Source organism: Electrophorus electricus, chromosome 6 (genome assembly GCF_013358815.1).
Source record: "Electrophorus electricus isolate fEleEle1 chromosome 6, fEleEle1.pri, whole genome shotgun sequence".
NCBI lineage: Eukaryota > Metazoa > Chordata > Actinopteri > Gymnotiformes > Gymnotidae > Electrophorus > Electrophorus electricus.
In genome coordinates this window covers 12,618,205-12,640,478 of record NC_049540.1, presented here as the reverse complement: position 1 = coordinate 12,640,478, position 22,274 = coordinate 12,618,205, and the positions used below count along the sequence as shown (strand labels likewise).

The following is a 22,274-nucleotide window of genomic DNA, read 5'->3' as shown; positions in this document are numbered from 1 at the left end:
GGCCTTCGCGTCCGTTCTCTCTGTTCTGTTCTCTGGCTGAGGAGCACCCAGCCATAGTGTTTTGACCTCCTCTGAACGTGCAGAGGGTGCGTGAGTGAGCAGGAACCGCGAAGGACAGGACCCCAAGAACCACTTTATACATGTGCAGCTGTCCGCTTTGTTCCTGACACGCAGCACTAGGAACATTTCCCTGCTCCCCACTTCCCCTCTGTGTGGGACGGTAGCAGTGGCCGGGGCAGAGCTAGTGTTCCTTGACCAATGACATCTCTTTTTGGTAAGAGAGATCTTGTTCACGTGGGCGTTGAAAAACTGTTGCCCCAGGTCAAGAGTCTTTAGTAACTCACTGAGACGCAGAATTGGAGAACTCGGTGAACGCTTGACCCAGAGTGTTTAATCATGAAATTAAAGGCCTGGAATCAAAGTAGGTTTAGCTGTGCTTACTATATTTTTGCTATTTTTACATTTACCCTATTATTTCAGCCTTTTTTCCGTTTCTAGGGCCATACCAAATAGAGACAGTAGACAGTTTTTGGAACCAGGACAAGCATGTGCAAACTGAATAATCGGTCACTGAATCGACTGCTACTAGTTGTATCTGAACCGGACGTGTTACCAGGCTTTGTGCCTTCACTGCCAAATCTGCTGAATTTGAATACAGAGTTCTGAGAATTTTACTTCCAGAGGAAGGCTGGGCCTGACCACTGTCTCCCTCCCCTCGCCCTGCTCTCTGGGTGTCTGCAGCCTGCCACGGTGGCTAGGAAGCGAGGGTGAACCCTCCCCTCTTCCCCCACTGCGATGAAGAAACTCGGCCACGGTCGAGCTGTTCAAAGGAGGAAGCTCTCTGCGAGTCTTCCTTCCGTGGGTGGTGAAGGCCTAAGTGTCTGGCCCAGCGTGTTAACCTGCTGCGTCTCATTTCACTTCATTGTTTGTCCTGCTGGCAGATCCTCTGGAATAGGCTGCTTAACCTGTTGTTAGAGGCCTGATATAGATACGACCTCAGGCATCCAAAGTCAACTTCACTGAACTTTGAGGTGCCTGAGGGAGAGAGGGGGAGAGGGAGAGAGAGAGAGAGAGAGAGAAAGCGCAAGAGGAAGGAGGGAGAGAGAGAATGAGGGTGAGAGGGAGGGAGAGAGATTGAGGGTGAGAGAATGAGGGTGAGAGAGAGAGAGCGCAAGAGGTACGGAGAGAGAGAGAGAGAGAGAGCAAGAGGTACAGAGAGAGAGAGCAAGAGGTACGGAGAGAGAGAGAGAGAGCAAGAGGTACAGAGAGAGAGAGATGGAGAACGAGAGAAAGAAGGGACAGACAGACAGAGCGAGCGAGAGAGTGCAAGGGAGAGAGAGCGCAAGAGGGAGGGAGAGAGCACGTGGGGGGAGAGAGAGAGAGAGCGAGCATGAGGGACAGAGAGCGAGCATGAGGGAGAGAGCGAGCATGAGGGAGAGAGCGAGCATGAGAGAGAGAGCGAGCATGAGAGAGAGAGCGAGCATGAGAGAGAGAGCGAGCATGAGAGAGAGAGCGAGCATGAGGGAGGGAGAGAGCGAGCATGAGGGAGAGAGAGAGCGAGAGCATGAGGGAGCGAGAGCATGAGGGAGCGAGAGCATGAGGGAGCGAGAGCATGAGGGAGAGAGAGAGAGAGAGAGAGAGCATGAGGGAGAGGGAGAGAGCGAGCATGAGGGAGAGAGAGCGAGCATGAGGGAGAGAGAGAGCGAGCATGAGGGAGAGAGAGAGCGAGAGCATGAGGGAGAGAGAGAGCGAGAGCATGAGGGAGAGAGAGAGCGAGAGCATGAGGGAGAGAGAGAGAGAGAGAGCATGAGGGAGAGAGAGAGAGAGAGCATGAGGGAGAGGGAGGGAGAGAGAGCGAGCATGAGGGAGAGAGAGAGGGAGAGAGCATGAGGGAGAGAGCATGAGAGAGAGAGCATGAGAGAGAGAGAGAGCATCAGGGAGAGGGAGGGAGAGAGAGAGAGCGAGCATGAGAGAGAGAGCGAGCGAGCATGGGGGGGAGAGAGAGAGAGCATGAGAGAGAGAGAGAGAGAGAGCGCATGAGGGAGAGAGAGCATGAGGGAGAGAGAGCATGAGAGAGAGCATGAGGGAGAGGGAGGGAGAGAGAGCGAGCATGAGGGAGAGAGCATGAGGGAGAGAGCATGAGGGAGAGAGCATGAGGGAGAGAGCATGAGGGAGAGAGCATGAGAGAGAGAGCATGAGAGAGAGGGAGAGAGCATCAGGGAGAGGGAGGGAGAGAGAGAGAGAGCATGAGGGAGAGAGAGAGAGTGCGAGCATGGGGGGGAGAGAGAGAGCATGAGGGAGAGGGAGGGAGAGAGAGAGTGAGCATGAGGGAGAGAGCATGAGGGAGAGAGCATGAGAGAGAGAGAGAGAGAGCATGAGGGAGAGAGAGAGCATGAGGGAGAGGGAGGGAGAGAGAGCGAGCATGAGGGAGAGAGCATGAGAGAGAGCATGAGAGAGAGAGAGAGAGCATGAGAGAGAGGGAGAGAGCATGAGGGAGAGGGAGAGAGAGCATGAGGGAGAGGGAGGGAGAGAGAGCATGAGAGAGAGAGAGAGAGCATGAGGGAGAGAGAGAGAGAGAGCATGAGGGAGAGCATGAGAGAGAGAGAGAGCATGAGAGAGAGAGCATGAGGGAGAGGGAGAGAGAGAGCATGAGGGAGAGGGAGGGAGAGAGAGAGCATGAGAGAGAGAGAGGGAGAGAGAGAGCATGAGGGAGAGGGAGGGAGAGAGAGCATGAGGGAGAGGGAGGGAGAGAGAGAGCATGAGGGAGAGGGAGGGAGAGAGAGCATGAGAGAGAGAGAGGGAGAGAGCGAGAGCATGAGAGAGAGAGAGAGAGAGAGCATGAGAGAGAGAGAGAGAGAGCATGAGGGAGAGAGAGAGCATGAGAGAGAGAGAGCATGAGGGAGAGGGAGGGAGAGAGAGAGAGAGAGAACATGAGAGAGAGAGCATGAGAGAGAGAGAGAGAGAGAGCATGAGGGAGAGAGAGAGAGAGAGAGAGCATGAGAGAGAGCATGAGAGAGAGAGAGAGCATGAGAGAGAGAGAGCATGAGGGAGAGGGAGAGAGAGAGAGCATGAGGGAGAGAGAGAGAGAGAGAGAGCATGAGAGAGAGAGAGCATGAGGGAGAGGGAGAGAGAGAGAGCATGAGAGAGAGAGGGAGAGAGAGAGAGCATGAGGGAGAGAGAGAGGGAGAGAGAGCATGAGAGAGAGAGAGAGAGCATGAGAGAGCATGAGGGAGAGAGAGAGCATGAGGGAGAGAGAGAGCATGAGGGAGAGAGAGAGCATGAGGGAGAGAGAGAGCATGAGGGAGAGGGAGGGAGAGAGAGAGAGAGAGAGAGCATGAGGGAGAGAGAGAGAGAGCATGAGGGAGAGAGAGAGAGAGAGCATGAGGGAGAGAGAGAGAGAGAGAGAGCATGAGAGAGAGAGAGAGAGCATGAGAGAGAGAGAGCATGAGGGAGAGGGAGAGAGAGAGAGCATGAGGGAGAGAGAGAGCATGAGGGAGAGAGAGAGCATGAGAGAGAGAGAGAGAGAGAGCATGAGGGAGAGAGAGAGCATGAGGGAGAGGGAGGGAGAGAGAGAGCATGAGGGAGAGGGAGGGAGAGAGAGCGAGCATGAGGGAGAGAGAGAGGGAGAGAGCATGAGAGAGAGAGAGAGAGAGAGAGAGAACATGAGAGAGAGAGAGAGAGCATGAGGGAGAGAGAGAGCATGAGGGAGAGGGAGGGAGAGAGAGAGAGAGAGCATGAGAGAGAGAGAGAGAGAGAGCATGAGGGAGAGAGAGAGAGCATGAGAGAGAGCATGAGAGAGAGAGAGAGCATGAGAGAGAGAGCATGAGGGAGAGGGAGAGAGAGAGAGCATGAGGGAGAGGGAGGGAGAGAGAGAGCATGAGAGAGAGAGAGCATGAGAGAGAGAGAGAGAGAGAGAGAGAGAGAGAGCATGAGGGAGAGAGAGAGCATGAGGGAGAGGGAGGGAGAGAGAGAGAGAGAGCATGAGAGAGAGAGAGAGAGCATGAGGGAGAGAGAGAGAGCATGAGAGAGAGCATGAGAGAGAGAGAGCATGAGGGAGAGAGAGAGAGAGAGCATGAGGGAGAGAGAGAGAGAGAGCATGAGGGAGAGAGAGAGAGAGCATGAGGGAGAGAGAGAGAGAGAGAGCAGAGAGAGAGAGAGAGCATGAGAGAGAGAGAGCATGAGGGAGAGGGAGAGAGAGAGAGCATGAGGGAGAGAGAGAGCATGAGAGAGAGAGAGAGAGAGCATGAGGGAGAGAGAGAGCATGAGGGAGAGGGAGGGAGAGAGAGAGAGCATGAGGGAGAGGGAGGGAGAGAGAGCGAGCATGAGGGAGAGAGAGGGAGAGAGCATGAGAGAGAGAGAGAGAGAGAGAACATGAGAGAGAGAGAGAGAGCATGAGGGAGAGAGAGAGCATGAGGGAGAGGGAGGGAGAGAGAGAGAGAGAGAGCATGAGAGAGAGAGAGAGAGAGAGAGAGCATGAGGGAGAGAGAGAGAGCATGAGAGAGAGCATGAGAGAGAGAGAGAGCATGAGAGAGAGAGCATGAGGGAGAGGGAGAGAGAGAGAGCATGAGGGAGAGGGAGGGAGAGAGAGAGCATGAGAGAGAGAGAGCATGAGAGAGAGAGAGAGAGAGAGAGAGAGAGAGAGAGAGAGCATGAGGGAGAGAGAGAGCATGAGGGAGAGGGAGGGAGAGAGAGAGAGAGCATGAGAGAGAGAGAGAGAGAGAGAGCATGAGGGAGAGAGAGAGAGCATGAGAGAGAGCATGAGAGAGAGAGAGAGCATGAGGGAGAGGGAGAGGGAGAGAGCATGAGAGAGAGAGAGAGAGAGAGAGAGAGAACATGAGAGAGAGAGAGAGCATGAGGGAGAGGGAGGGAGAGAGAGAGAGAGAGAGCATGAGAGAGAGAGAGAGAGCATGAGGGAGAGAGAGAGAGCATGAGAGAGAGCATGAGAGAGAGAGAGAGCATGAGAGAGAGAGCATGAGGGAGAGGGAGAGAGAGAGAGCATGAGGGAGAGGGAGAGAGAGAGCATGAGGGAGAGGGAGGGAGAGAGAGAGCATGAGAGAGAGAGAGAGCATGAGAGAGAGAGAGGGAGAGAGAGAGAGCATGAGGGAGAGAGAGAGAGAGAGAGAGAGAGCATGAGAGAGAGAGAGAGAGAGAGAACATGAGAGAGAGAGAGCATGAGAGAGAGAGAGAGAGAGCATGAGAGAGAGAGAGAGAGCATGAGGGAGAGAGAGAGCATGAGGGAGAGAGAGCATGAGGGAGAGAGAGAGCATGAGGGAGAGGGAGGGAGAGAGAGCATGAGAGAGAGAGAGAGAGAGAGAGCAAGAGAGAGAGAGAGAGAGAGCATGAGAGAGAGAGAGAGAGCATGAGGGAGAGAGAGCATGAGAGAGAGCATGAGAGAGAGCATGAGAGAGAGAGAGAGAGAGCATGAGAGAGAGAGAGAGAGAGAGAGAGAGAGAGAGAGAGAGAGAGAGCATGAGAGAGAGAGAGAGAGAGCATGAGGGAGAGAGAGAGCATGAGGGAGAGAGAGCATGAGGGAGAGAGAGCATGAGGGAGAGGGAGGGAGAGAGAGCATGAGAGAGAGAGAGAGAGAGAGAGCAAGAGAGAGAGAGAGAGAGCATGAGAGAGAGAGAGAGAGCATGAGGGAGAGAGAGCATGAGAGAGAGCATGAGAGAGAGCATGAGAGAGAGAGAGAGAGCATGAGAGAGAGAGCATGAGGGAGAGGGAGAGAGAGAGAGCATGAGGGAGAGGGAGGGAGAGAGAGAGCATGAGAGAGAGGGAGAGAGAGAGAGAGCATGAGGGAGAGAGAGAGGGAGAGAGAGCATGAGAGAGAGAGAGAGAGAGAGAGAGAGAGAGAGAGAGCATGAGAGAGAGAGAGCGAGAGAGAGAGAGAGCATGAGGGAGAGAGAGAGCATGAGGGAGAGAGAGAGCATGAGGGAGAGGGAGGGAGAGAGAGAGAGAGAGCATGAGAGAGAGAGAGAGAGAGAGAGAGCATGAGAGAGAGAGAGAGAGAGCATGAGGGAGAGAGAGAGAGAGAGCATGAGAGAGAGAGAGAGAGAGAGAGCATGAGAGAGAGAGAGAGAGAGCATGAGGGAGAGAGAGAGAGAGAGCATGAGAGAGAGAGAGAGCATGAGAGAGAGAGAGAGAGCATGAGAGAGAGAGAGAGAGAGAGCATGAGGGAGAGAGAGGGAGAGAGAGAGCAAGAGAGAGAGAGAGGGAGAGAGAGTGGGAGAGAGAGCATGAGAGAGAGAGAGAGAGAGAGAGCATGAGAGAGAGAGAGCATGAGAGAGAGAGCATGAGAGAGAGAGAGAGAGAGAGCATGAGGGAGAGAGAGAGAGAGAGCATGAGAGAGAGAGAGAGAGAGAGCATGAGAGAGAGAGAGAGAGAGCATGAGGGAGAGAGAGAGAGAGCATGAGAGAGAGAGAGAGCATGAGAGAGAGAGAGAGAGAGCATGAGAGAGAGAGAGAGAGAGAGCATGAGGGAGAGAGAGGGAGAGAGAGCAAGAGAGAGAGAGAGGGAGAGAGAGAGCATGAGGGAGAGAGAGTGGGAGAGAGAGCATGAGAGAGAGAGAGAGAGAGAGCATGAGAGAGAGAGCGCATGAGAGAGAGAGCATGAGGGAGAGAGAGAGCATGAGGGAGAGAGGGAGCGCGAGCATGGGGGGAGAGAGAGAGAGCATGAGGGAGAGAGAGCATGAGGGAGAGAGAGCATGAGGGAGAGAGAGCATGAGGGAGAGGGAGAGAGAGCATGAGGGAGAGAGAGCATGAGAGAGAGAGAGAGCATGAGAGAGAGAGAGAGCATGAGGGAGAGAGAGCATGAGGGAGAGAGAGCATGAGGGAGAGAGAGCATGAGGGAGAGAGAGAGCATGAGGGAGAGAGGGAGCGCGAGCATGGGGGGAGAGAGAGAGAGCATGAGGGAGAGGGAGAGAGAGAGCATGAGGGAGAGAGAGAGCATGAGGGAGAGAGCATGAGGGAGAGAGGGAGAGAGCGCATGAGGGAGAGAGGGAGAGAGCGCATGAGGGAGGGAGAGAGCATGAGAGAGAGAGAGCATGAGGGAGAGGGAGAGAGAGAGAGCATGAGAGAGAGAGAGCATGAGAGAGAGCATGAGGGAGAGAGAGAGCATGAGGGAGAGAGAGAGCATGAGGGAGAGAGAGAGAGAGAGCACGAGCATGGGGGAGAGAGAGCATGAGGGAGAGAGAGAGCATGAGGGAGAGAGAGAGCATGAGGGAGAGAGAGAGCATGAGGGAGAGAGAGAGAGCATGAGGGAGAGAGCATGAGAGAGAGAGCATGAGGGAGAGAGGGAGAGAGCGCATGAGGGAGAGAGAGAGCGAGCATGAGGGAGAGGGAGGGAGAGAGAGAGCATGAGGGAGAGGGAGGGAGAGAGAGCATGAGGGAGAGGGAGAGCGCATGAGGGAGAGAGAGAGCATGAGGGAGAGAGCATGAGAGAGAGAGCATGAGGGAGAGAGCGCATGAGGGAGAGGGAGAGAGCGCATGAGGGAGGGAGAGAGCGCATGAGGGAGGGAGAGAGCATGAGAGAGAGAGAGCATGAGGGAGAGGGAGAGAGAGAGAGCATGAGAGAGAGCATGAGGGAGAGAGAGAGCATGAGGGAGAGAGAGAGCATGAGGGAGAGAGAGAGAGAGAGCACGAGCATGGGGGAGAGAGAGAGCATGAGGGAGAGGGAGAGAGAGAGCATGAGGGAGAGAGAGAGCGCATGAGGGAGAGAGAGAGAGCGAGCATGAGGGAGAGAGAGAGCATGAGGGAGAGGGAGAGAGAGAGAGCATGAGGGAGAGGGAGAGAGAGAGAGCATGAGGGAGAGGGAGGGAGAGAGAGAGCATGAGGGAGAGAGCATGAGGGGGAGAGAGAGAGCATGAGGGAGAGGGAGGGAGAGAGAGAGCATGAGGGAGAGAGCATGAGGGGGAGAGAGAGAGCATGAGGGAGAGAGAGAGAGAGCATGAGGGAGAGAGAGAGAGAGCATGAGGGAGAGAGAGAGAGAGAGAGAGCATGAGGGAGAGAGAGAGAGAGAGAGAGCATGAGGGAGAGAGAGAGAGAGCATGAGGGAGAGAGAGAGAGCGCATGAGGGAGAGAGAGAGAGCGAGCATGAGGGAGAGAGAGAGAGCGCATGAGGGAGAGAGAGAGAGCGAGCATGAGGGAGAGAGAGAGAGAGAGAGCATGAGGGAGAGAGAGAGCGCATGAGGGAGAGAGAGAGAGCGAGCATGAGGGAGAGAGAGAGCATGAGGGAGAGGGAGAGAGAGAGAGCATGAGGGAGAGAGAGAGCGCATGAGGGAGAGAGAGAGAGCGAGCATGAGGGAGAGAGAGAGCATGAGGGAGAGGGAGAGAGAGAGAGCATGAGGGAGAGGGAGAGAGAGAGAGCATGAGGGAGAGGGAGGGAGAGAGAGAGCATGAGGGAGAGAGCATGAGGGGGAGAGAGAGAGACCATGAGGGAGGGAGGGAGGGAGGGAGGGAGGGAGGGAGAGAGAGAGAGAGAGCGAGCGAGCGAGAGAGAGAGCATGAGGGAGTGGGAGAGAGAGTGCGAGAATGAGAGGGAAGGGGGACAGAGAGTGAGTGAGCAAGGCAGAGGGAGAGCTGTATGCTTTAGTTTTGTTGTATGGCCTGCTTCCTTTCTGATTGTTACTCTGCGTGTGTGTCTAGGACTTTTCAGTCCCAGAGTTCCGTAGTACTCACCTGCAGGACCAGCAGCAGCGCCGAAGACCCTCACTGCTGTCAGAATTCCACCCTGGAACTGAAAGGTAGCACACACACACATACACACACACACACACACACACACACACACACACACACGAACTAACTAACTAACTAATTCAAACCCACACAGCCATCTTGCATAGTTGTGACTGTGAGGGCCAGACACACAAACATCACTGACACTGTCTGACTGGCTCCTGTATGCTGGGCAGGCCTCCAGAGCGCAGGCATGCCTACGATCAGCAGTACCCTGGAGTGCTGGCCCAGCCGGAGCCCGAGGCCGTGGAGGCCAAGCGGCCCCGTGTGGAGGGCACCTCCGATCCCCACCTGTCCCGCCCCCCACCTGCCAGCGTTGTCCTGCCGCTCCCACACACCGTACAGGATGGCCTGAGAACCCCCGGCGATATCAAGAAGGTAAAGCGCGTACACGCAGCCGTGCAGTACGGGCGTGCCCATTTCTCTCCTTTCCAGGCTGCATGTCCATTCTGTCCTTGCTCCCCTCCTCCCCGTCTCTGCCCAGGAGACCCAGTTCAGTGTGAAGGTGGAGGCCTCGTCCCCAGGAGGTGGCGTGCAGGCGGTTGGGGACGAGGACGCCTCGCCATCCAAACTCTCCAAGGAAGAGCTGATCCAGAGCATGGACCGCGTGGACCGCGAGATCGCCAAGGTCGAGCAGCAGATCTTCAAGCTCAAGAAGAAGCAGGTGAGCGGCAGGCGGCGGTGGCGCATTGCCCCTGGGGCTCGGCCGTGAGTGGGAAGGGCCCGAGGACGGCTGGAACGTCAGGCACAACCCCCTCGTTGGGCTTGCGTTCACCACTGAGCCTTCTGGTCAGTGTAGTTCTCCCAGGAGCTTTAGCACAAAGGCAAAGCACAGCAGTTTTTTCATAAAGGGGTTTGTAAGCAGTGTGTTTGTGTGCATGCTTCATAAACAGTAAAGCAAGGGTTGTGTGCGATTTTTATAGATCAGTTAATCAGTGTATTCAAGTACTGCTATGAGCTTGTGTAGTGGGAACAATCGCTACGTGTAGAGCTCTTTAGGGAACTCTTCAGACAGGTCTTCTGTCTTTTGCTGCTGTGTGTTTTCGCTTTAGCTATAAGGGGAAGCAGAGGTTATTGTTCCAAAACACACACACACGATCATTCTCCTGTTCTGTAAAACACCAGAAAAGTTCTAAATGTGGCTCTGGTGGTTTATTGGTTAAATCTAAAAGCCTCCTGTGCTCTCGCTCCTTAAGAAAGGGGGAAAAAAAAGCTTGCCTTCCATTCCCATCTCCTTGTTTTTTTTCTCTTGTTTTTAATTGCTGCTTGCTTTGGTGTTCCGGCCTCATTAGATATGGAATGCCAAGGCAGGAGGTTGGTTTTTGTTTTTTTTTTAATTAATTTTTTTTTTCTTTTTTCTTCTTCTTCTTCTTTTTTTTTTTACATTTTATTTATTTATTTAAAAACTTTTTTTGTTTGTTTGTTTTGTTGGTTCTGTTCCTGTCCTGCAAAAGGTTCTCTCAGAATCTCTCTCTCTGACATTTCCACACTCGTGCGCCCACTCCAGCGTGGGCCCGCTGCCACTGGGCCCGCTCTGTCCATGTGCTGGCGGAGGGATTCTTCTCACTGCACTAAAGGGCAGCTAGGGCAACATCGAGGGGGTTTGGGCGGGGCGGGGGGGTTGGATGAATGAAACCGCGGTCGCTGCAGCACAGGAGAAGTGCTGCATGACCCATATGCTGTGGCCTGCACCTGCCTGACCAACATGCGCTCTGGGATTGTGTCTCCTAGCAACAACTAGAGGAGGAAGCAGCAAAGCCAGTCGAGCCAGAAAAGCCGGTGTCCCCGCCGCCCGTGGAGCACAAACACCGGAGCATCGTCCAGATCATCTACGATGAGAACCGGGTATGGACGCACATCTTCACTTCTCCATGGGAGCTCCACCACACTAGGCAGTGGTAGTTCAGTGGTTAAGGTACCTGACTACTAATCAGAAGGTTGCCAGTTCAAGCCCCACCATCGCCATGTTGCCACTCTTGGGCCGGAATAAGAACCTTAACCTTCAATTGCTCAAATTCAGTCATAATTGTAAGTCGCCTTGGATAAACGTGTCAGCTAAGTGCCATAAATGTGAACCTAAATGTGAAGTCTGGCTGCGTCTCTGTCTGCGTCTTGGTCCGCCATGCCTGATAACGCCTGTCTGTTTGGCCACTATCACAATCCAGACGTCAACACACTAACCCTTTATGCCTCACTGATGTGTCATGCGGGCACTTCCTTGTGAGACACACACAGACAAACACTCACTCACTCACCCTCTCTTTCCATCCCCTTGGGTGTGTGTGTGCGTGCACGCCTGTGTCAGTCTGTCTTCACACTTCAAGAGGCTGACTCCATATGCTGCTTTATTTATGCAGTGTGTCCAGGGCTGTGCTGTTAGGTGTATGAGTACTTTGTTAGCGAGTGAATGTCCTTAGGTGTTGGGCTGAAATTATGCCTTAAGTGATTTCACAGGGTCGCTGTGGTTCTCAGCTTGGCCGTTTTAAACCCCTCATGACCTCGTTGACCTCCTCTGGTTCTTCTAGGTTGTTCAGGCTTGAATCCAGAATTGCACCTTGTTCTGTTTATTGCTTTGCGTGGACTTTACAGTATTGACCAACACTCAGCAGCGTTCCGTTCTCACATGTGCAATTTCCAAGGGCAACAGAACAGCTGTGTTTCTACCTGATAAAATCACCTTTGAGAGTTACAGTAAATATTATTAATAGAGGCTACCAGCAAACAGGGTATACAAGTATAGTCTTGTGTGAGAAAAGTAGACTGTACTAGCGTTCTGCTCTGATTTGTACAAAAGCAAGCCCATAACCCCCTACTGAGAATTACAGAGAAAAAAACTCATAACTGAGGCATGTTACCGTGGTTACGGGCTAGGCACAGGCCTCACTGTCTGTGACAGTTGGGGGGGGGGGCACACGCACGCAAGTGTTCGAGGGAGACGGACAAGCCCTTCACATCGCTGTGTGTGTGCGCCTAGTTCTTCTCCATCCTACAGGGGATTCCCCCACCCTCCTGCCCCTGGGGGTGGTGGTGGTGGTGGTGGTCTGAGAGGGAGGGGGGAAAAAAACCCACTGAAGCTCAGCACATGTTGCAAGCGGGAGGAAATGGGAGTGGGGGCGCGTGGTGGCCGGGGCGGCGGGGGCCCTGTTCCTCAGCCTGCGGGGTTACTGCAGTTCATCTGCGCGTCTGGTCTAGCCTGGGGCTGTTGATGCCGAGCTTCCTGTTGCTGGTTGGAGTATAAAACGCCTGCGCGCAAAAGCTCGACACTTTAGTTAAGAATGTAAGCTACGGATAGATAACTACAGATAGTAACTAGTCGGGGGATTTAGTGAAGCTCGCCTCGGCCCAAAGCCCCACCACACTGTCTGAACATGATAGATGGTAGGGGTCACAGCTATATAATCCCTTGTCTTCATAGGCTACGGTAGCTATTGTATCCTGCCTATGTTTCATGTCGCTGAAAGACGTTTTTATTTCCCAGTTTCTCCCTCCCTCCCTCCCCTTCTGTCACTTTCTATTTAAACAGCTGCTGTGTCTCACTGGGAAATGCATCATTCTTTCTGAAGAGCACTTTGTACTGTAACTGTAATAACACACGCACGCGCACTCTGCTGCTCATTTTTGGCCTGGCAGCCCAAGCATATTTTGTTATATAGGCCACTCATGCGCACCCACGACGCCGCGGGTGTCTGGTTTCCTCTTCTGGCACTCCCTTGGCCGTGTCGCAGCTTTGAGAGTCCTGCAGCGCGTGCTCGCGTGCTCAACATTTCTGCGGCGCTCTCAGGCACGTGGTCCTATAGAAAGCCAGGCGGGCGGACAGACGCGGGCTGCGAGGGCCGAGAAACTGAGAAATTCAGCTTTTCCTAGATCTGCGAATAGTAAATTCCCACAGTGGTGAGTGTGTATGCACAAGGGAGTGCATCATCTTTCAGAGTGTCGTCATTGTTTTTCAAATGTTTCCCTGTTTTGAAAGAGCCCAGTGTTCTTGAATGTAGGGGGCTTGTGAAGAAAAAGGCATTCCAGGGGGATGTTTGGCATGCAACCGCATGGAAACAGCCTTTACAGATGCTGGCGGGGAACACATGGAGAGACACACACACACACACACACACACACACACACACCCACCCACCCAACTGCACTCAGCATACAGGCTCATATTGGTCCCAGTCTCCCCAAAGCATTGTAGTGCTATGGACGCTGGTGATTCACATGGTAATTTTGCAAAATGTACCTTTTCTCTGACAGGACTGTGTTAGCGGTTTTGTTTTTAATTAAAAAAGCCTTTTGTATGATGATTTTTCTCTCTCGCGCTCTCTGTCTCTCTCCAGAAAAAGGCGGAAGAAGCCCACAAGATCTTTGAAGGACTCGGCCCTAAAGTAGAGCTGGTGAGTACACCGTGCTCTGATGAGGAGACACTTCACGTGACCTCGGCACACGTGTAACGTCGCACGGCTCTACTGCAGTGCCAGCAAAACCAGACAGATTTCCCATTTTACAGCTAATAATTAACTATCCTCCCCCTGTGTGTGTCTCCCCCTCCCCCCAGCCCCTGTATAACCAGCCATCAGATACTAAGGTATACCACGACAACATTAAAACGTGAGTATTTCTTTAGTCCCCTGGTTTTAAACAGAGCTGTTTCTCCAGGCAGCGGCCCGTCCTGTTTGACCCTAGCCCGATAAGAGCGTGAGGCTCCGGAGCGGAAGCGCCGGCCTCAAACGAGAGGGGACACAGGTCAGAGGTGCAGGGCGCACGACTTTTATGGCCAAAGGACATTAAGAGACCATAAAAGCAGCTGAGATGATGGAGGGCAAATGGACATTTATCACTAAAGCTCTGGTTTCAGAAGGACCGTGTGCAGTCTTTTTACCTGCTCTGTCAAATTCTGGAAGGTGGTTCCTCTTCAGATTTGGGAGAATGAGGAGAAAGACTGAAAGCCAGTTTGGGGTTGTAGTACCACTGGTGCTTCATTTAGGGGGTGGTGCAGTCACTTACTTGGCGTTAAGTGGACTTTTTTTTTTTTTTAGAAAAGACTAACTGAGATCGTTATCTGTTTGGGTGCTTTCCTCAGCCTCGCAAACTAACTCACTCTTTGGAGGCATGGGTTTGTGTGTCTCCGAAGCTAGATAACAGAATGCGCGGGCGTGTGTGCTCCCATGCATTTTTTTGCTTTTCTGCATGCTTTTAAACAAGCTGGTTGGGTGGTTTTATAGAAGTAGTAGATGGGAAGGGGTGTGGGTGTGTGCGCGCGCATTCGCACAGTGCGGTCAGTATCAGGTTGTCTGTACTCTTATCGGTTCCGTGAGCGAGCAGTATGTCAGGCAGGTCAGGTCCTTATCAGAGTCAGCTGCGCCAATGATTCACTTTTTGTGTGTGTGTGTGTGTGTGTGTGTGTGTTAGTCATAAAGAAAGGGATTACTGGGATAACGGTCTTAAGTTTCTATGCAAAGTTTCATGTGACCCATCTACAAATCAGGAATAACGTCTGTGGAGTTGAAAATGGTTTTCTCCAGTTGGACCGATCGGCTCCGGGAGAGGTGTCTGAGTTCCACTGGAAGTACATGGAACAAAAACCTAATTGGCCCCAGCAACCTCTTGTTGGTACTTTGTGTACCAAAGTGTGTTTGTGTGTGAGTGAGGCGACAGTTTGTGTTTGAGTATACGTGCAACTTTCCTATAACTGCTGTTATAAAATGCAATCCAAATGGCTTGTCTGCTGTTGCTGGCAAGGGCATGACGTACTGTGGAGAGATGTTGATATCCAGACATGTTGTGTAGCTGCCAGCGGCCTGTTCACATGGCTGTGTGTGTACAGTGTGTGTGTGTGTGTGTATATGTGTTTGTGTGTAAACCCTGCTGAATGTGGCCCTCCTTCCCTTTCTCCCCTACAGGAATCAAGTGATGCGGAAGAAGCTGATTCTCTTTTTCAAGAGGAGGAACCACGCACGCAAACAGAGGGTGCGTGTGTGTGTGAGTGCGCGTGTGCGAGTGGCTTAATTTACCCCCAAAGTTTGGAGGCTGAGCATGGCATTGTTCCCTTGGCTGGGGAAATCTAGGCCCTGTGAGGGCGTGTGAAGGCTGTTCCTGGCTACACCAGCCGCTGTGTCCGTGACACCCGGGTTGTTTCTCTTCTGCCTCTCCACAGCGGCGAGGAGCCTGGGCCCAGTAGCTGACAGCGCATGGCTCGGCAGGCCTGAGGTTTCATTACCAGCCTACATGCCTGTAACAGAAGTCCAAATACCCTGTACAGGCAGCTTTTATGCTAGTGTGGACCAGGATAAAGTGTCTCTACACACATGCACACTCCCAGGCTAGGCCTCGCGGAGTGGTCAAGCTCCAAGAACAGTGCATGCATGCTCCTGTCTAAATATATCCCTCTGACCACATGTGGAAGTAATTTGGCTGCACAAGCACGGGTGTGTGTGTGCGTGTGTGTGCGTGTGTAAGGAAGGTGTAGTGCAGGCTGCCCTGTAGTAGGCCAGGTGGGTCAGCTGCTGTGTAGTGTGCAGTATTGTGGTCTGAGTGTGGAAGGTGAACTGCTCAGGGAGAGGCTGCAACACAACACTCTATTGTTAACCTCGTAGTGTTCACACACGCACTTGTATATTCCCTCTCTCATTTCCTCACTTTTTCTTTTCTTCCTTTGTCCGACTGACAACCCAGTTCTTCTGGCCCTGTGCCAAGCGTATCAGGTACAGCCTGCTTTAGCTCTTTTACACTTTTGCACAGAATAAAATGGTGCCATTGTGATGAGTGCCCATAACAAATTGGTGCTTGAGAAGACGATCGTTCCCCTTGGTTAATTCATCCCCTCCTCCTGACCCAGGCTCTAACGGGTCATAACCTCATGCCACGCTCTTATATCAGTGCACTGGGGCACAGTTCCTGAGCCGGAAGGTCCACGTTTTTGCTGTGACCCACCTGCCAGCACATCTGAACTCGGCCATTAAGAACACAGAGTGCCAGGTATAGGAGCACTGGGGGCTGGGCTAGGGAAGAAAGGGGTTGAGAAACGGCAGGTTCGTTGTGTGTGTGTGTGTGTGTGGGTAAATCTACCACTGTGAAAGCGTTGGTCCAGACCAAAGTTTGTTGCTGAGTGCTGCGTGTCGGGTTTGTTTTTTGTAGGAGCAGAAGATCTGCCAGCGCTACGACCAGCTGATGGAGGCATGGGAGAAGAAGGTGGAGCGCCTGGAGAACAACCCACGGCGCAAGGCCAAGGAGAGCCGCACGCGCGAGTACTACGAGCGGCAGTTCCCCGAGATTCGCAAGCAGCGCGAGCAGCAGGAACGTTTCCAGAGGTCAGGATCGTGCACCTGAAGACCTCCGCCCCTGCCTCGCGCGCGTGCACACATTTCCTGTGCACAGAAATTCCTGCTCTAACCCGTCTGTTCCAAGAAACTTTGTTTCGTGGATATAAAGGTCCAGCTGGGGCTTCACGAGAACCACCCCCTTGTTGGCTTGTTGTGATGTAACTCTGTAAACGGTCAGGATGCAGTTAGTGTCCTGAGGGGGGGAAAAAAACGGTGGAATTGGCGCTTAGCCATCCAATCAGGAGCGAGGAGCGCATCCGAGGTCACTTCAGATGGGTTCCGGGTACAGAGGAGGTGGGGCTTCCCTGAAGGGAGGTGTAGGCCAAGCAGCACCAACCGTCCCCACACGTTTCCCAGTACTCAGACAGACATTAACAGTTGAGCAGTTTGACTAGGGTTGTTGATTAATTTTGTTGCCTGGACACGAATGCAGACAGCAGGTTACCTGGGCGCATGTGTTGGGCTCGCAGCTGGATTTGCGTCGTCAGGGGAACCGCTCTCGCTATGGTTCTTTGCCGCCTGTCTTTGCAGCTCTGTGGTTTATTTTGATCACCTGCCCATTCGTGCCTCGTTCTCGGCCGTCCGTTTCCCCGCTCTGCCTCCACGGCGACCGGTTCCCACCGGAAAGCTCTTCTTCCAATTCACTCTAACCCTAATCCTAACCACCCCCTTGCCACATGCTCACATGGCCATTCACACCTAGGCACGTGGGGGGTGGGGTAATAAATGCCCACCGCTTCTACCGGCCAAGTTTCGGGCTTCAGTGGTTTTTGTAGGGAGTGAAAAGCCACACAGGACGTTTTAGTTTGGTTTGGTTGCTTCAGTGGCTGTACAGAGAACAGGGTGTCTGTGCTCAAGGTCTCTCCACGGTTTTCAGAGAAAGTCAAAAGCCTCTCCTGGTCCGGGTGCTTCTGGGAAGCCTTCGGGACGGGCGGAGGCTGTGGTGGTGCCTCTCTCACTGTGTGCTTTGATTTGCGTCCATGTGACCCTCCAACCCTCCTCCACCCTCTTTGTCTCTCAGGGTGGGCCAGCGAGGGACAGGCCTGTCAGCCACCATAGCCAGAAGCGAGCACGAGATCTCGGAGATCATAGACGGCCTCTCGGAACAGGAGGTAGGTGGAGACACGCGCACGGAACGGCGCAGGCCCATCCTAGAATCACCGGTGCTGCATCTCATCCTCCCCTGCTGGGCTAATAAATCAAAGCCTCTTTTATACCCAGCATGCAGTGTGGGCCATTTGAATGTAATCTTCACACGCCTAAGACTTTAGACCAGGTATTATGTAGGAAGACTGAGTCTGTGTGTCTGTCTGTCTCTCTCTCTCGCACCATCAGAACAATGAGAAGCAGATGAGGCAGCTGTCCGTCATTCCCCCAATGATGTACGACTCGGAGCAGCGCCGCGTCAAGTTCATCAACATGAACGGTCTCATGGACGACCCCATGAAGGTCTACAAGTCCCGCCAGTTCATGAACGTCTGGACCGAGCACGAGAAGGAGATCTTCAAGGAGAAGTGAGTATCGGCCGCCCAGGCCTGGTTACAGGACGCCGCCACGTGCAGCCTGTGCTACGTGTCGTTGAGTGTGTCGGGAAGGCTGAGCACCGAGCTCCGCGCAGTCTCGCGGTTCAAGCAGCTTCGTCACGGTTGGCTGGGCTCCAGCCCTTGCACACGACGGAGCCTCGACCCAAAAAGGGCATGGTGATAATCTGGCGGCCGTGACCTGTGGAACCCCCCAGCGGGCCGCCACGCTCCTTGCCCACATGCCAGGGTGGAAGGAGAAAGGAGCTTCTCTGCGGAAAACTACCGCAACTTTCCTCTCCGCAAATTACAGGGGAGCAGGTTCTGCAAAGCCAGGCGGCACCAGGGGGGAAAGGGCTCGGGCGTCGGCCAACCTGACGCTGTTCAGTGTTCTGTGGGCCGTGGAGACATGCTGGCCAGGCAGGCCCCTTGGGTCGACACGTGATGGAAGGAGAGGAACACACACAAACACACACACACACACACGCCCGCACACAGACAGACTAATTGTTTTCTACAATTGGCCGTTTCCCAGTCGGTGTGCTTTGTAGTGGCACCACCTCATCCCTGCTCGACCCTCTTTTGACCCCCCCCCCCCCCATCCTGTTTGGTGCTGAAACGTTCCCTCTCACCCTTCTTGCTTTCCAGGTTCGTCCAGCACCCAAAGAACTTTGGCTTGATTGCCTCTTATCTGGAGCGAAAGGTGAGTGCTTCCTGTCCCGGCAAGCAGGTTTCCTGTCTGCGGTAGTGCACTCTTACCCACTCATATAGGTACACACACACACAAAGTTAATGTAGCCGCACCCCTCCTGCAGCTTTCAGACCTCCAAGCACTGCCCTTTCATACTGTTCTGAGACCAGTTTTGTGGCTTATGGTCACACTTTTAGATGACTGTGTATATTCTAGCAGTTTTATTATTATTATAGCATTAGGTCTAATGAAATTTTGTAGTTTTACTAATTTATGTTCCATGGACCATTATGTTATGAAATATTCATTGTAAATATTAGTATTTTTGTCAGGGCCTGTAATTGAGGCTGCGCGCGCACACACACACACACACACACACACACGCAGCCCATCTTGTCTCGTCTTTGGTCTGCAGTGCGTCGCAGACTGTGTACTGTATTACTACTTAACCAAGAAGAGCCAGAACTTTAAGACCCTGGTCCGACGCAACTACGGCAGCCGGCGCCGGAGGAATCAGGTAGGCCCGCGGCATGGACCCGGCACCACATTCCCCTCAGGTCTGGCCATCAGTCCCCTCGCTCTCCCTGCTTCCCCCCCTCGGCCGGCGTGTGGCTTACATGTCGGCCAGAAGGTTTTGGTCTTCTTTCACTCTGGCAGTCGGCCTCGCTCGCACTGTACTTCATCCGCTCCGTGTAATTAGGCCGTAACGGTTACCATAACGCTTGCTTAGGACAGAAACGAACAGCTCACACTCATTTCCAGATTTTCGAGTTGAGTATTTCTGAGTTTAGTGTGTGGGCCAGAAATGGCTTTACACACGCTGTGGATGATGTGACTGACGCAGGCTCTGCTGCTTATTTTGGGAGGGTGGTGTGTGTAGCCGAAGTGAGTTTGGTGCGTGTCGGTATGCTGATGTGTTTCGTATACATTGTATTAATGGCAGGCTGGTGTCAAAGGTGTCAAAGCCCTCTAGTTTTCAGGGCATTCTATTGTTAGTTTGTAATTTTCGCACAAGTGTATATATATATACACACACGCACACACTTTAGAAAACTTGAAAGTGTGCTTTCTCTGCACCCTAGAGAAAGTGCACTTGGTGTGCGGTGAGTAGAGCTATAGAGGTGTTCTGGCAGACACTGATGGTTTAGTTTGAGAAAGATATGTAGAACTTCAGTGTGTGTGTGTATGTGTGTGTGTGTGTGTGCGCGCTTAAATGAGATTTAAATGAGAAGCAGGCGCTGTACTCTCCAACACCCCACCCACCTTTCTTTCCCTCTCGAACTCCATCTCTATCTCTCTCTCTCTCTCTCTCTCTCTCTCTCTCTCTCTCTCTCTCTGTCTCTCTCTGTGTCTGTCTTTCTCTACTTCTGATTAATAGAATATTGTGAAGCTAAGGAATCTTTCTTCTGCCTTCCACAGAGGGAGGGAGGGAGCGAGGAAGAGAGGCAATTTTCAGGCCCTCCTCATAACAAAACGTTGTCTGTGCCCTTGAATGCTTGTTTGTGTGTTATACTCCGGGACTCTCACGGACATGCACGGAGCGAGAATCAGGTCAGATGACTGTTGCCATAGTACCCGCTCACAGGTGACAAATGTCCGTGCAGCGCGCTGGGTTGCTTGGGACAGGCGCGCGCACGTCTCATTTGGTCGGCGTTCCCACTCGCTCCCAGGACTTTTGCTTCTTTACTCAGCCGTAGATAGGTCTGCCTCCCCATGGTGTGACTGGCACAATGGAGGAAAAGGTGGAGAGGAGGTGAGAAAGGGAGCCAACAAGGCCGAGCAGGAGAGCCAGGTGAGAAGGGGAGTAACCCTCCCTCTCCAAACATTGGTGTTCTATGCCTGGGTCTTGCCGGCTCTGTCCCGTGTCTATGGAGAGTCCTCTGCACGTCCTGTCACAGCACCTAAGTTCTCCGAACTCCAGCGTCACTAATTAAAAAGAATTCCAGCACTCAGAGTCCTGCTCTCTCACATACCTTCCAACACTGTCGAGGGCTCCAGGAGAAATCTGCTGACTAATTTCTTTTTTTTTTAGGTGTTTGGGTGGCGGCCCCCCACCCCCACCAGTGAAAGTCCTAAATATTTACGCTGGCTGTTGGTCCGTGATATAGCCTTCATCACGTCAACTCCCTCCACCATGCTGATTTCCCCTGGCCGCTACTGTGCGCGTGCGAGGGGGCCCAGGCGTGGGCACAGAGCCCGCACCCAAACACACTTTCTTCCCAGCTGGCTGTCTTGCATGACAGCGCCACGCTGAGGCCAGCGAGCGCTTGCCGAACGGGCTCCACCCAAGTGCACGCAAAGAGCAGGCAGCATGAGTAGCTGAGACGGGTGGAGGAACTGTAGGGGAGGGACCAGGACCGGGCTGGCGGGAGCAGCTGCAGCGCCGGCGCTGCCTCCGCCTCGGCCCGGCCCGGCCCCGCTCGGCGGGAGCCCCGAGCTCTGGCTTCAGTCTGTTCCAAACAGACTTCTGGCTGGAGCTTTTTGTACTCGCACACAGAGTCCCATGGGAGCACTTCAGCATGTAGGAGGAGAGAGGGAGGAGAGGAAGGAAACAATAGGCATTGACAGAAGATGGAAAAAAAAAGAGAGGGGGTAGAAAGAGAGAGGGAGAAGAAGCCCCCGCTGGTAGTTTGTGTATGCTGCTCTCCTTTAGAGCTCACAACTTCACACACACACACACACAGACACACACTGGAAAGTGTCTGTGAAGTGGGGGTGTGGGGGTGTGTGTGTGTGTGTGTCAATGATGGTGCGTGGTTCGGAGATGGGGTGGACACCCCTCTCCCTCTGCAGCACAGTGGTACGTGCCGGCCGCTCCTGCGCAAGCTAGAAAGTTGCTGAGCGTCTGCAAGCGCCAATCAGAAGCGGTGCTGCTGCCGTGGCCCGGGCCCACCGCCTGTCACCTGACCTCGCCCCCCTCGCCCAGATTAGAGGCGCACGCAGGCCTGTGCGTGCTGGCGGCGGCTGCCGCGTGTGTGAAGCCGGCTCGCCCGGGGCCAACGGCATGCCGAGGCAGTAAGCAGCGCGAGAGGGCCCCAGCTGGCAACAGCTCCAGTCCGGACGAGGGGCCAGCCGGTCAGCCGCACGCACGCAACCCTACACCGTGCCTCTGCTCCCGATGTTTTGGAATACCACAGCAAGACCCCTAAACGGCCGACGTGAGCGACATTTTCTGAGTGGTGGATACAGACAAACAAGCGTGAAGGTAGCGTGAGCATGTGCCGGGGTAAGGAGTGGGGGTGTGAAACGGCGCGTGTTTGGTGGGACGTCGCTCCACTTGCGCAACGCTGCTCTAGCTTTGTCCCGGTTTGTGTGCTTGCTGTGTTTCCATTTTCTGTTGGGTCTTATTATATCTCGATCACTCTCGTGTGCGCTCTGTCTCGCACTCTCTTGCTCACTTTGGCTTGCCTACATTGTCTGGTTTGAAACCATCCCTCCACATGGGTTGTGCCCTGCGTCCTCTCACACTTTCTGCCTGTCCCATTCCCCTCTGCAACCCCCCCCCCCCGCTTCCTTCTGTCTCTTTCCATCTCATGCTCTCTTATGTCCTCTCGAGCACCCCCCCCCCACCCAGCATGTGCTTGTTTTCTCCCCCCTCCCCTTCTGCACTCTCTCTCTCAGGTTGGAAAAGCCCAGCCCCAGCCTGATCTGAGATCTGTTCACCAATTAGGGTGGTGTTTGCTGGAGCCCCAACCAAAATGCGGTCCCCCAAACCCCCCCCCCCCCCCCCCCCCCCCCCGGTAAAAGCCACTGCATCCCGCTTTCTCCGAACTTAAACAACCAGCTGTTTGTTGTACTCAGGGTCAGGGAGAAAAGAACAATAATGGCTGTTATTTAAGGATCTTGAGGAACTTTTGGCTGGCGTTGGTGTTTTTCTCCCTGTGCTGCTCTGTGGCTGACCCAGCTGCCAACTGAAATCCAGGCCATAGGCCATTCTGGAGTTCCTTTACCACTTAACCCTTTGGAGCTATGAGTCATGCTTTTTTAAATAAAAAAAAAAAAACAAAAACCCCTGCTGTTC

At 53.5% G+C, this 22,274-nt stretch overlaps 1 protein-coding gene across 12 annotated transcripts in view; it reads left to right on the top strand.

Moving 5' to 3' along the window:
- Window positions 1–22,274, top strand: part of ncor1 (nuclear receptor corepressor 1) — a 64,147-nt gene that overhangs the window by 6,001 nt on the left and 35,872 nt on the right. For 11 of the 12 annotated variants that reach the window (XR_004776191.1, XM_035527336.1, XM_035527341.1 and 8 more), the window contains exons 3-14: window positions 8,640–8,737; window positions 8,909–9,110; window positions 9,217–9,396; window positions 10,464–10,577; window positions 13,061–13,117; window positions 13,279–13,331; window positions 14,624–14,690; window positions 15,858–16,030; window positions 17,064–17,154; window positions 17,378–17,556; window positions 18,211–18,265; window positions 18,669–18,770. Coding sequence is in view for 11 of the 12 variants with exons in the window: in XM_035527336.1 (XP_035383229.1) it covers window positions 8,640–8,737; window positions 8,909–9,110; window positions 9,217–9,396; window positions 10,464–10,577; window positions 13,061–13,117; window positions 13,279–13,331; window positions 14,624–14,690; window positions 15,858–16,030; window positions 17,064–17,154; window positions 17,378–17,556; window positions 18,211–18,265; window positions 18,669–18,770 (1,371 nt within the window). In the remaining variant the exon portion in view is untranslated. Of the gene's footprint in view, window positions 1–8,639; window positions 8,738–8,908; window positions 9,111–9,216; window positions 9,397–10,463; window positions 10,578–13,060; window positions 13,118–13,278; window positions 13,332–14,623; window positions 14,691–15,857; window positions 16,031–17,063; window positions 17,155–17,377; window positions 17,557–18,210; window positions 18,266–18,668; window positions 18,771–21,114; window positions 21,459–22,274 lie in introns of those variants that run through there. The other variant, XM_035527339.1, reaches the window with a different exon arrangement.